This window comes from Thermobia domestica, chromosome 17 (assembly GCF_964235325.1).
Source record: "Thermobia domestica chromosome 17, izTheDome1.hap1.1, whole genome shotgun sequence".
NCBI lineage: Eukaryota > Metazoa > Arthropoda > Insecta > Zygentoma > Lepismatidae > Thermobia > Thermobia domestica.
In genome coordinates this window covers 17,034,084-17,048,725 of record NC_137470.1, presented here as the reverse complement: position 1 = coordinate 17,048,725, position 14,642 = coordinate 17,034,084, and the positions used below count along the sequence as shown (strand labels likewise).

The 14,642-nt window shown below is 36.9% G+C and overlaps 1 protein-coding gene and 1 long non-coding RNA gene across 4 annotated transcripts in view; one reads left to right on the top strand and one right to left on the bottom strand.

Annotated features, from left to right (window-relative positions):
• LOC145674483 (uncharacterized) overlaps positions 1-14,642 on the bottom strand; it is a 495,535-nt gene that overhangs the window by 315,364 nt on the left and 165,529 nt on the right. The gene's annotated exons all lie outside the window — the stretch shown is intronic.
• The window catches only part of LOC145673909 (sarcospan), a 273,451-nt gene that overhangs the window by 245,977 nt on the left and 12,832 nt on the right, over positions 1-14,642 (top strand). For 2 of the 3 annotated variants that reach the window (XM_081743723.1, XM_081743721.1), the window contains exons 2-3: positions 3,924-4,090; positions 9,019-9,126. In XM_081743723.1, coding sequence (XP_081599849.1) covers positions 3,924-4,090; positions 9,019-9,126 — 275 coding nt within the window. The remainder of the gene's footprint in view (positions 1-3,923; positions 4,091-9,018; positions 9,127-14,642) is intronic. The other variant, XM_081743722.1, reaches the window with a different exon arrangement.

Genomic DNA, 14,642 nt, shown 5'->3' with positions numbered 1-14,642 from the left:
AAAAAGCTAATTAGATTAATTAAGATATGTTTAAATAAATCCCAAAATAAAGTCCGGGTAGAAAAATTTTTGTCCACGAGCTTTCACGCCGAGAATGGCCTGAAACAAGGAAATGTGTTCCCACCATTATTATTCAACTTTGTTCTGGAATACTCTATAAGGAAAATCAAAGATAGCAACTAGGGCCTGGAGTTGAATAGTGTTCACCAGATTATGCAGTATGCTAATGATCTAACTTTAGTAGGGGATGATAGAACAATAGAAAGGAATGCAGAGGTCTTTCTAAATGCTTGCAGGGACATGGGTTTAGAAGTAAATGCAGAGAAAACTAAATACATGGAAGTGCTTCGGGACCGTAATACGGCAAATTATGGATGCGTTAAAATATCGAATAATACCTTTGATAAAGTTAATACTTTTAAATATCTAGGATCAATATTAACAGACGAAAACTATATTCACGAAGAAACTAAACATTGGCTAAAAGCAGGGAATTCGTGTTCTTATCCAGTTCAAAATATTTTGTCATCGGGAATTCTGTCGAGGAATTTGAAGCTTAAAATATATAAAACAATAACCATGCCTGTTGTTCTGTATAGTTGCGAAGCATGGTCGCTTACTCGGAAGGAAGAACATAGGCTGAAAGTATTTTAGAACAAGATCCTGAGACGGACCCAAGAGAAACGGGAATGGATAATAGCGGAAGCTTCATAACGAGGAACTACATAATTTATGCGGTTTACCAAACATTGTTAGGGCCATCAAGTCTAAGAGCTCAGGTGGGCAGGTCATGTAGCCAGAATGGAAGAAAGTAGGAACGTTTTCAGTCTTAACTGGAAGACACAAGCTCAAATGATAGGACAATATTAAGATGTGTCTCGCAGAAATAGGAATACAAAGTAGAAACTGGATCCATTTGGCTAAGGATAGGAGTCGATGGAGAGCTTTTGTGAACGCGGCATTGAACCTCCAGGTTTCATAGGCCATAGAGTTAGTTAGAATGAAAAATAAAATGAAATCTTTAAGTTTTACGTCTCACGGTTATGCCGGTTAGGCTAAAGGAGACGGTGATGATGAGAGATGAGTGAAAGGGTGGAATGAAGAAAGTGGGAGGAAACGGGAGAACCCCGAGAAAACCCATGAGCACGGTGTTTGTCTACCAGAAAGTCCACACGGCGCGAGCTGAAATCGAACCAGGGATCCCAAGCACCGGAGGTGAACGCTCTACCACTGAGCCACCGCACCCCAGAATTAGAATGAAATTCGTTTATTTGGCCTTGTAAAAACAATGAAATCAAAGCAAAATAAGGTCATGATGTTCTTTAAGTAATAACAGATAAATAAGGTTGTTACTTGTGAATGTGTTAATTCACTGTGTATTACTCTACCTGGTGTGTTTTCCATGAATTAATTTATGTGCATAAAAATGTCGTTTGTATGTTTTCGTTAATGGATCATGCAAATAATATGCCACATTAAAGGTGGTCTACTGTACAGGGGCACACCCACGGGGGTCCACCGGGTCTGGGACCTCCCCAAAACCAGAGGCGTACGCAAGGGGTGGGTCCTGGGGGTCCGGACCCTCAAATCTCGACTTTTTTGTAGATGTAGTCTACTTTTAGGGGCAATTTTAGAAATTTTCATAAAATTTAGCCTCAAATTGTATTTGGACCCCCCCAAAAAACGCTTTAGACCCCTCCCGAAATAAATTCCTGCGTACGTCCCTGCCCAAAACTTCCTAACTCAACATCCATTTGTACACTTTCTCAATAAAATTATACTTGCTTAACAGAGAAATAATTGACATAGCATGAAAATTTGATCTTATACTTCAACTGTACTCTCCCTCTTATAAAAACAATCTATCATTTTCCCCCTGAAAATAGAGCTCCTCCGTGGCTAAGCGGTTAGCGTACGCGCCTTTGGCGCGGGAGACCCGGGTTCAATTCCCGGCGGGAGCTCATGTGGCTCGGATTTCACGTTAATCAGTAGGTCCACGTCTCATATAGCCTCGCTGCTGAAAAGGGACGTTAAACTCAAAATCAACTCAACTCAACTCCCCCTGAAAATATAAGTGATAGTATTGTACAATCGGCTGCAGAATAATACCCGTTCAGTACTAAACGGCGTGACAAACATCTTGGCATTTGAAGGCGGCGCTCCAAGTTTCCTTTAAATGCTGCTAGCAAATGAGAGGCCAGTGGTATTGCCACGTTTATATTGTACACATCCACGTCTATCCCTGCCACCTGATCGCGCTGTAGTTTGTCTACTTAGCTATAGCCACACCCCTTTACCACTTGGCAACGTCGCGCCAGAGCTTGCGTTTTATTCGTTTAGCTGCATGCCAACATGTTTGTCACAGGCTTTAGGTAGATGTAGAGGCTTATAGTCTTGGATCTCTCCCAGAGCTTAAACTCCTCGCAACAGAAATTTCTAGGTGCACGCCTGTCTCTGTATATTATAATTATTCATGTGCAGCAGTTTTGTTTACTTGATGTTTGGGTATTTATAAATCCAGTTTTTTCGATATTTCGAATTTTGGATAGTTCGAACTTTTTTCGTTTCCCTTTGGACATTGAATTGAAAAGAATTTCCTGAACGGTCTCAGAGATGTCCAAATAAGGGCACCCACCAATACAATCTATTAATTGGTACGCGTAATTCCTATGAATCCTATTTCTTATAATACTGATCTGGTCCTTGAAAAATATTCACAAGTCTATGACTTAGTACTGCTTAGTGCTGCTCAAACTTTTTTTTTTTCAAGTAAGGACCACTTTTATTACTCAAAATGTTCTGCAAAAACCTTCTCTCTTTCAAAGCAAAATTATTCTTTTTTTCCTTTTTTTATTGTATGCTGATTCAGTATAGTATATATCTTTAAAATAATATTAATTAAATTTTCCTTATATTTTATATTGGTATTAATAGAAGAAAGATATACGGGGTGTTACAAAAATTCGTCACAATATTTTGGGAATACATTCCTCACAAAAAAAAAAAATAAATAATAATAATAATAATAATTCATATGGACCTGTAGTCAGAAGTGCATAGTTTTGTAGTTATAGCGTGCCGAAAACATGAAAAAACGAGCTTTAAAGGTCCATACTTCCACCACTATGGGACCTATCATAGTCAAGAGATCACTGAGGAACTAATATGTGAACCATTCAAATATCCATCTTTCAGAATCTCCAGTACTTGCACAATCATTTTTAGAGAGGCTCTTTGGGAGTACTTGATCACTCTCCACCTACCTCTCTAAGAATTTGTGTGCAAGTATTGGAGCATTCTTAAACATGGATATTTGGATAGTTCACACACTAGTTCCTCAGTGATGTCTTGACCCGACTACGATAGGTTCCATAGCAGTGGAACTATGAACTTTTAAAGTTCACTGTTTTACGTTTTTGTCACCCTACAACCCAAAAACTGCCCGCTTTTGAGCACAGATACATATGAACTATTTCTCTTATTTTGAAATGAGGAATTTGTTCCCAAAATATTGCGACATTTTTGTAACACCCTGAACATATTATTATCAATTATTATTATTATTATTATTATTATTATTATTATTATTATTATTTTATATTTGAACACTGTCAAGAATACTAGAATTTGTATAATCTTTATCTTATTAAATTGGATAATCTACGTATACTTGCTTGAGATTTTTAATTATAATGTGTTATACATAATTCACTTTACTTTTTTTTTTATCTTTTTCGGACTAATGCTTAAGCTAAGAGAACTACAAGAGCATAACCTTTTATGGTCGAAGGATCACAGTTTAAGAAGCACTGGTTCGTAACATATTCGCGAAGTTCGATCAAATAGAAATATTTACTTCCAGTTACTAACAATTTTTATTTTATTTTATTTTATTTATTTATTTATTTATTTTTTTGTTACAGTGCCTAGGAAATATTTACCTCCAGTGATGAGGCATCATAAGCTAGGCACAGCTCTGGTGGCCCTCCAGACGCTGCTAGGTGTAGCAGTAACGTCATTAGCTGTCTGGATGTTGTTATGGGCACCTTCGCTTCGATTCCGAGATATCCCACACTGGAGTGGAATTCCGGTAAGTATATTTTTATACCCGACACATCTTAGTTCTTTACTTCGTCCAGCAACTACGCTTTCGGCTGTGAACTATAGCCATGGCCACGTCGGGTTATTGGAGCCTATTAGGTAAAGAAATTGCTGGAAGAAACTTGTCAAATTATTAAGCTTTTATCTGATTTTGGGTATTCGGATTTATTAGTGGAACTTTGTTTCTTGGAATGAGGGTGTTACTAATCAACATCGTTTAGTAATAAATAAATTTATTGATTGTTTTCTTTAATTTGTTTGCAAATGCGTCGACAATTTGTCGATATCCGGTATTATCTTATACACTTGATTAGCTGGAAGAAGTAAGAATTGGGTGACTGCAATATACCTTTCCTATAATTTATTTTGATTGTACAAAAATACACTTCATTTTGAGAGCAAATTTGCCAAGAAGACGACATGAGTCTGAGCCATGCCTCAAATTTCGATACTAATAAGAGCCTCTAATGTCACTTTCTGTAAACTTGTGGAACAAAGGTATTAGATACGGTAATTTGTCTCTTTCCATAAGTTGTCATGAATAGAAAAATAATATTTAGTTTATATCTATTTGCACGTTAGTAGAAGAACTGAATTGGTTATAGAATAGCAGTGTTCTGTTTTGTATTGCATTCTTACGGCGATCGTCGAAACTATCTCTAGGACAATACATTACCTTAAAACATGAAGAATTTCTGTTAGAGCTGTTAAGGTACTGCAACTGATGAATTTTCAGCTATGTAGGAGCCAAAAACTTTTACAGTCATGTATTCATTGTTTATTTTTAATGAATACATTTTGAATTAAATGCAAAATTTTATTCTAATTGAAAGAGTTTGTGTTAAACTTCAAAGCAATGACATAATTGTTCGCGTTCTTGTCGAATTTTGCATGTATAAAACATGAAAATTAAAAAGAATTAATGTGAAAGGGGGTTATGGGCCACTTCAGTTTGCAGGTATTTCATAATCCTTCCCATAAACGTTATTTTCTTCTTTCTCTCCATCTTTTCCCACTTATGTGGAGTAGATACTTCTGATTAGTCTTCTCCATAAATCCTTATTCCGGAATTCTTTCCTTGTTAGACCTTTATCTTTGCAGTCATTCCTAACCATGTTCATCTGTATCATTCTTGGTCTCCCTCTACCTCTCTTCCCATTCACTTCTATTGTTATCGCTCTTCTTACCACATAGTCCTCATTGGATGGCCAAACCACTGCCAACTTTGGTTGTTTCCCTTACTTGCTCATTGTTTATTTTGTCTCTTCTTGTTATCCCACACATCAGTAGCTTTCTGATTTCGGTATCATCAATGTTTTTTTTTCATGTGGTTTCTTTATTGGTCACGTGTGTGTGCTCCGTACTTCATTACTGGCTTAACCACTGTTTTGCACATCTTCTCTTTATTCTTTATTGTGATTCTGCAATCACACGGAACTCCACATACTTTCTTTCAATTTCGCTCTCCCTCTTGCATTATGTGGGATGTTTCCAGGTGTGAATTACCATTCTTGGCAACAGATGAGCCTAAATATTAGCATTATTACTAAATTACGTGTAGACTTACTAGTTCTGAAAATTTCCTTAAATATTACTTGATTTATTCGTTTTTATGAAATGAAATGAAATCCCACGGTTATGCCGGTTAGGCTAAAGGAGACGGTGATGATGAGTAATGAATGAAATGGTGGAATGAAGAAAGTGGGAGGAAACGGGAGAACCCCGAGAAAACCCACGCACACGGTGTTTGTCCACCACAAAGTTCACTTGTAGGGGGCTGGGATCGAACCCGGGACTCCTAGCACCAGAGGTGAACGCTCTACCACTGAGCCACCGCGGCCCCTTATTCGTTTTTATCAGGCATATATATGTTCATGCTGTGATTGGAAAGTTGTAAAGCAGAAGCCGCCACTGCTCAGTGGAAATTGGTAGTTGGAAGAAAAAGTTTGTGTTTTTGAAAGATCCTGTGAAGAATATTTGAGACGTAGACCTACAGATTAACGTGGGATCCGAACCACATGAACTCCCGCCGGAAATCAAACCCAGGTCTCCCACTTCAAAGGCGCGTACACTAACCTCTTAGCCACGAGGGAGCTCGTGTGATCGAGTTTTCGTGGCATCGGACTCTTACGAACTGTTAGAAACGTCTTTCACAGTGGAAAGACCTAGGTCTATCTAAAAAAGAAACAAAACGATATTTCGACTATGAAGCCGATGTTTTGTTCTCTATCTTTTTTCTTTATTGTACCGCTATTATACACTTTGAATACACACAAAAGGAGCAGACAATTACCAGTCATACTATAAAAGTGTTGCCGAGAAACTACGCGAAAAGGTAAAGCGCAAGAGGCCGTTAGTTTTGCATGAAAATAATTGGTTCCTGCATCACGATAACGCTCTACTCATTCTGTCTTCTTAATCACCAAATATTTGGCTAAATTACAAATTTCTGTGCTACCTCAAGCCCCGTATACTCAACATATGGCTCCTGCAAAGTTTTGTCAGTTCTCAAAACTTAAAGTGACACCCAAAGTGAATAGGTTTGACATGACAGAAAAGATTCAAGCAATTACAGATAAAATAAAGGTTCTCAAGAAGGAGATTTTCCAGGAACTTCAAAAATTAGAAACATCAATTGAGTCAATGTGTTTTGTCAGGAGGAAACTACTTCGAAGGGGACCCATCCAAGTAATCTGCAAGTATGGTCAATCTTAGATTACTAGCCCAGTCTTAGAACCTTCCGCGTATGCATTTGAAACGAAAGTATGTGATGCGCCACCAATGAACATTTCAATAATTACGCCAAAGTTAAAATGCTTCCTTTGGATACTTTCAGTTGATACTTTCGTACTCAAATATCTCACGTGGTAATAAAATGAAATATTCCAGTTTAACGTCCCACGTATATGCCCTTTAGGCTAAGGGAGACGGATGATTAAGGCAAATGAATGATCATGGAAGAATTGCTGGAATGAGAATGTGGGAGGAAACGGGAGAACCCCGAGAAAACCCACGGACACGATATTGTCCACCACAAACTTACTTGGTCGGAGATCGAACTTGGGACCCTACGCATCAGAGGTAAACGCTCTACTGCTGAGCCACTGTGCCCCCTCAGGTAATGATAATTCTATAACAAACGTAACATGCTAAATATCATATATGGCTTGAAGTGTGTACTGAAAAGTTACAAAGACATAATCAGGGTTGTGTGATGCTGTCACAAATCCTTGGCGGCTTCAATTTTATTTCCATAGATTGTCAATATGGCGATCACAACTAAGCATTAGCATTCTGTGTTTCGTTCTTTCTAATAATAGCGTTTTATTTTAATAGGTGCAGTGTGCAAAATCTTGAATTAAACGAGTCAATTAAATCTTGAATAAAGTTGTGACGGGACTGGAAGCCATGAATCTCAATATTGAAAATTTCGCGCTCCAGCCTTACTGTCCGTAGCTGAACATCATTGATCTTAGTAACCAGAAGTAAAATTAATCAAATAAAGGAATTAACATTTGAAGAACTCCAGGTGGTAAGAGTGAACTCAACACGAGTTACGTTCAATCTGAATGCTCAGAAGTTACGATTGAGGTATGCTACTAGTAATACCAAATTGCTTTGTGGAGCCTGATCTCGTGCAAGAAGTGGAAGTCGTTCCTCTTTCCCGTAGAAAATACTGTAATATTCCCTCGTATTTATAAGTAACACCACGTGCTTGTCCATAATGGTCACAAGCTGCCGAAGCATGCCGTTTCCGAAGAAATACGAGGAGGTCGCGGAGTGTTACGAACAGACCCCTACAACCCCTCCACAGACTTTTCTTCCAAATTCGGCTATAAAAGAGGACGTCAAAATGCAGAAGACACCAGTTTCAGCTGATCACTTCCTGCATTTCTTTCCAAATTGTTCTGGGCAGGAGGCTCAAAGCCATAGAGAAAGGATTGTTACTACAGATTCACAGTATTTATTTGAAGTACTGTGAACATAAACTTGTATAGAACTTTTATAATAAAAGGTGAGAAAAAATAAAACTCGCGTACAGCTTTTCTACCATACATTACAATACAGTTTCAAAATAAGTGGACGAGTATGTTGACCGTTCAGAGTGGATTTTCAGGAAATGAGCTGTTGTTGAGTTCGCCCTTACTGGCTGGACGCCTTATACCGGGTGACCCAATAAAAATTCCCATATTTGAAAGCGTAATAAAACAAAAAGTATTGAAGATAGGCAGTTTTTATTCAAAAATATAAAAATTGAATTGAAAATAGTTTGTAAATATTTTGTTCTATTATTTGTTAAAATTACGTAGCAATCCCAGTACAATTACTGTAAATAACACCCAATAAAACCACCCAATTTTTAGCGGCTGTAGTGCTTTCAATGGAAGGGCGAGAGAAGTGGGTGTCGTCGCTTCCGCACACGTCTCCTGCCGTTTTCAGGCGTCATTGTGGTTTGGCCAGGAGCTCATCGTGCGTATTTTTCAAAAACAGCAGTGCCGTGATTACGGTGCAAAGAGCTTTCTGCTTAAAGTTTGCTATTCAACGTAGTGAAAATGTTCGTGATCGATAGACTATCTTGTAGTGGGACGAGAACTTCCGAACAACAGATTCACCGTTAGAATATCGAGGCTGCGAGACTGTCTATTTTGCAGTCCCCAGAACGTTCTGCAAGGAAGCATGCTGCAGCTATTGGGCTTGCTAGGAAGAGTGTAAGAACAGAACAAATCAAAACAAAGTAATTAATGTTACAAATTGTTTTTAATACCATTTTATATTTTTCAGTAAACAAGTTTCTATCTGCAATACTTTTCATTTTATTCGCCTTTCAAATGTGGGAGGTTGTTTTGGCTCACCCTGTATGAAGAATACAATTTTAAAATAGTTTGTGCCATACTGATAGTAATTTTTCTTTTTTAGTTACTACTTGGTGGCATTTTTGGCTTATTTTTGCTTTGCTGCTGTCGTAAGGAATACCCTGGCATGCCCCGTGGTTGGTGTGTCTTCGGCGTAAAGGTACAGTATATTGTAAGTAACATGGCTGAGGAGGGGTTGGGGGATAATTTACACTCCACCCTCAACCAACCACTAACCCTCAGCATGATTTATCGTGAGTCTTTTTTCTCTTATTAATATTTTTATACAGTGCGTGTGGAAAGTCACTGTGTATGAGGCTTACTTAATTATGTAACATCTGAACAACTTACATTTTTATGAAACGTGTAAATAATGTTCTCGGAGAATTATAAGAAACTTGTTTCCTCTTCTCTTACATTTTTCATTATGGCCAGCGAAATCTGCAGTGTATCATGATTATTTATGCACTTTTAGTGAATTAACCTTTAAAATGATGAGACTTTCTTTGTAACACAAAATGATGAGGTAAGTCCATTGGACTCAACTTGTTTTTCCAGACCATTTTAAATTTAAGGCATATTTTTACGTAAATTTTCCACATGCAACAGGGCTGCTTGTTTATTCTTTGGATGGTAGTAAACAAAGGGATCATATCTTGACGGTGGCATGTATAGTGCTTATAGTAAACTACTGCAATTGATTTATTTTCCGAGATGTGTGCAATGGACTCATCATTTTAAGGGTTAAATATAGTAGGCTCGCGAGTATCCGCCTAGTTTTCGGGCTACCATTTCATATCTGTGTACTGTAAAATCAGTTTGAGTCAATTTTCTTAAGAATTAGGCCTACGATTTACGTTAATGTTTTGTTTATGCTTCCTGCATTTAAGTTAAGTATTACAGAATTTATGTTAAAATGTGAACAGCTTACATATATTGTACGTATTCTTTAATTTACTTTTTCTCTAATAAATTTTTGAAACGTGCAGTGCATTACATAAACATTTATAAACTACCGGCATAGGGCCAAATAAGAAGTAAGGAAATACGTACTGTATTACAACAGTGAGTTTTTGGTATAAAAACTTCGTCTTCTGGTATTGGTGGGGCAAAGAAATAAGTTCATAGAACTCCGGCTTATCCGGCTTTTTTGTTACCCTACCCTTCAACATTAGGCCGGGTACTCGTGAGTCTACTGTACAATAATAACTGTAGATATGAGAAACGTTTCACACAGATCTGAAGAAAGCGTTTTAGAAATAAAGTTAAGGAATTATGAACGCTCGTTAGTGTCACCTTCGATACTTCTTTTCGTAGCCTAATTGCACAGAGATCTTCCGAACGCATTGTATAGTAATTAATGTAGTATTTGTACAGCTAATGCATACATGAGGAGCAGTCAAAAAGTTCCCGATATGTTCTAGTTTTGGCATTTATGACGCAATCACACTAAATCTTGTACAGTGTAGTCCTTATGTTGTCTAGTTGTGAATATGACAAGTGTGAACAGATCATAACAGACAGTTTACAAAGTTGTATAGCTAAACGGAATATGTGGTGATCAGTTGATGCAATGTTGCGGTTCAAACAATGCACAAACATCAAGTTCATGTGCAAATTGGGGAAATCTGTTTCCAGATACTTAGTTTGATAGCCTTAAAATCAGCTTACGGTATCAGTGCTTTAAGGAAAACAGCATCCATACCGTTTCGCCACCGTAGAAGACATCAAAACTAACGCGACGGTTGAACTTCGGAAAATACCAAAAGAGGACTTTCGTCTGTGTCTTCAGCAATGGCAGAAACGGTACAAGAAGTATGTTCCGAAGGTGCCTGTAAATGTGTGCTTATATTGTGATAGTAAAGAGCGAAAAGGAAATTCCGTGAACTTCTTTACTGCCCCTCGTATAGTCAGAGTGTAATATAGCTATAAAGGTTACCTGATTTTGTAGGTACCAATGACCTTTATGTAATTGTATGTGTTCTAGTGATGATAACTTGTTGAATAAAAATCTGAGCTATTACAACAATTCAAAACTTACAGAAACATGAATAAACAAACATGTGTATCGTTTGTTGAAATGGCAGGAATAAGATTACCAAGATTTGCTTTAGATACTTTTTGAAACTCAGAAAAAAATGCAGCGTAGGTTGTGTAACACATTTGCGTGATGTGAGACAATTAATCGGAAGACAAGAACTAGAGGTCTTGAAAAGACTAACTGAGCTTTGTGAAATAACGCTATTTCTATTTTTCTAGAAACAAAGAAAATAATGCTATTCCCTACACGACATGTACACCAATAGTTGTATTTCTAATAACATAGCCACACACACAAAAGAAATAAAAGTTCTGTGCACCGACCACAGGGTAGGGATTTGATGTATTTTGCTACCCAGAATCCAAATTTCGAAACCCCATGACCATTGAGCATGTCATATTTTACGGGCGAAAAACGTGTGTTCTACCAATCTAAAATCGCCCAAATTTTCCACCAGTAAAAAATTGACACGGTTAATGGTCATGGGGTTTCGAAATTTGGATTCTGGGTAATTGAATACATCTAATCCATACTCTGGGGCCCTGCGCAGAACTTTTATTTGTTTGTGTGTGTGGCTGTATAACTTATATATGTAATCAAAACATGGTCAACTGATAATTCGTACGAAATCTTCAATCTCCCAAAATTTATATAATTATAAAACAATTTTCAATCGATCTTCTGATATTTTTTTTATTAAAGCAGTACTCAATCAATCTTCTCATAAATTATTCTAATTAAAATAGTCTTTGATTTTCTGATAATTTATGTTATTAAAACAAAGCATTTGATCGACCTTTTAAGTTGTGTTGTTGTTGTGTTGATTTTAGTTTAGCGTCCCGTTCAACAGCGAGGCTATATGAGACGTGGACCTACTGATTAACGTGGAATCCGAATCACACGAGTCCCCGCCGAGAATCGAACCCGGGTCTCCCACGCCAAAGGCGCGTACTGCTTAGCCACGAGGGAGCTCGATCGACATTTTGATAACACAGCCACACACAAAAATTAAAGTTCTGTGCACCGGAACCCAGAGTGTGGATTCGATGTATTTTGTTACAGAGAATCCAAATTTAGAAACCCCAGAGTGTGGTTTTGATGTATTTTGTTACACAGAATCCAAATTTAGAAACCCCAGAGTATGGTTTTGATGTATTTTGTTACACATAATCCAAATTTAGAAACCCCAGAGTATGGTTTTGATGTATTTTGTTACACAGAATCCAAATTTAGAAACCTCAGGGTGTGGTTTTGATGTATTTTGTTACACAGAATCCAAATTTAGAAACCTCAGAGTATGGTTTTGATGTATTTTGTTACACAGAATCCAAATTTAGAAACCCCAGAGTATGGTTTTGATGTATTTTGTTACACAGAATCCAAATTTAGAAACCCCAGAGTGTGGTTTTGATGCAGTTTGTTACACAGAATCCAAATTTAGAAACCCCAGAGTATGGTTTTGATGCAGTTTGTTACACAGAATCCAAATTTAGAAACCCCAGAGTATGGTTTCGATGTATTTTGTTACACAGAATCCAAATTTAGAAACCCCAGAGTATGGTTTCCATGTATTTTGTTACACAGAATCCAAATTTAGAAACCCCAGAGTATGGATTCGATGTATTTTGTTACACAGAATCCAAATTTAGAAACCCCAGAGTATGGATTCGATGTATTTTGTTACACAGAATCCAAATTTAGAAACCCCAGAGTATGGTTTTGATGTATTTTGTTACACAGAATCCAAATTTAGAAACCCCAGAGTATGGTTTTGATGTATTTTGTTACACAGAATCCAAATTTAGAAACCCCAGAGTATGGTTTCGATGTGTTTTGTTACACAGAATCCAAATTTAGGAACCCCAGAGTATGGTTTCGATGCATTTTGTTACACAAAATCCAAATTTAGGAACCCCAGAGTATGGTTTCGATGCATTTTGTTACACAAAATCCAAATTTAGAAACCCCAGAGTATGGTTTCGATGTATTTTGTTACACAGAATTCATATTTAGAAACCCCAGAGTATGGTTTCGATGTATTTTGTTACACAGAATCCAAATTTAGAAACCCCAGAGTATGGTTTCGATGTATTTTGTTACACAGAATCCAAATTTAGAAACCCCAGAGTATGGTTTCTATGTATTTTGTTACACAGAATCCAAATTTAGAAACCCCAGAGTATGGTTTCTATGTATTTTGTTACACAGAATCCAAATTTAGAAACCCCAGAGTGTGGATTCTATGTATTTTGTTACACAGAATCCAAATTTCCAAACCCCAGGAAGATCGATTTTGTCATTTTTTTACGGGTGGAAAATTTGAGCGATTTTGGAAAGGGAGGATACATGTAAAACAACAATACAAAGAAACAAAAGTTCTGTGCAGCAGGCCCCAGGGCGTGGTTTCGATGTATTCTGTTACACAGAATCCAGTTTTTGAAATCCTAGGACGATTGATCGTATCAATTTTGTTTTATGGGCGAAAATCGTGTGTTCTTCCTATCCAAAACCGCTCAAATTTTTCGCCCATAAAAAATGGCACGGTTAATCGTCCTGGGGTTTCGAAATTTGGATTATATGTAACAAAATACATCGAATCCATCGCCTGGGTTCCCCGTGCACAAAACTTTTATTTTGTGTGTGGTTGTGCAATTCATATAATTAAAACCAAGTCTTTGCTCAATATTCTAAAAAAAATCTGTAATAAAAACAGTATATTTGTTCGATTTTCTGATAATTTATATCACTAATACAAGGTGATCGATCTATCGATCTTCTCATAATTAATTAATTAAAACGTCTTCTATCTGCCGATAATTTATGTAATTTAAACGAAGTCTTCTGTCTTCTGATAATTTATGTAATTAAAACACTCATTAGGAAATTTCTGGATCTAGTTGAAATAAGATAGGAACACTGTAGTTCTTCTGGGTAGACCCACGTTGACACTGATTCTTTTTGATTATTTATTCGTAATGTCAGGATTCAAACGTCTTGCATTAAATAATTACATTTATTTATTCACACGCGTAGTTCCAAATACAACGCCATCAATTTTACACAGAAAAAAGAACAATAATAGTATAGGCGTCTGTTAGGATAAGTTTTGTGTCCCAGGGTCAGTGATCTAGAGATGCATATTACCACACCTGTAAATTTTTGCATGGGTGCCTTGGCACACTTCAAAATTTTAATAAAGGTGCATATTATCATACTTTTAAATTTCAGGAATTGTCAAATTTAAAAATTTTATATGATAGTATAGAACCCGAGTATTTACCTCTATAAGTTTGGTTGGTCCATTTCGGTCCCTTTCATGGATAAAAATTGCAAAAAATATAAATTTCAGAAGTTTTTGATCTAATTTATTCTCTTTGGTGAAGTCTTGTTACCTTACATGGTTGAGCATAACTATTGATTCTCATTCATAAGACATGGGCATATTGATATTACTATCTTAAATTTTGGGAGGGGTATATAAGACCACCCCTCAAATTTGAGCGTTGTTAAAAGAACAAAATTTGGTAAATATTCTCTAAAACTCAAATATATGTTTCTGTAAATTTGGGTGGTCCTGCTTGTTCCCTTCCATGAGTAAAAAATTGCCAAAATTGCCATAAGATTGAACAAAGGATTTCACCAAAGGT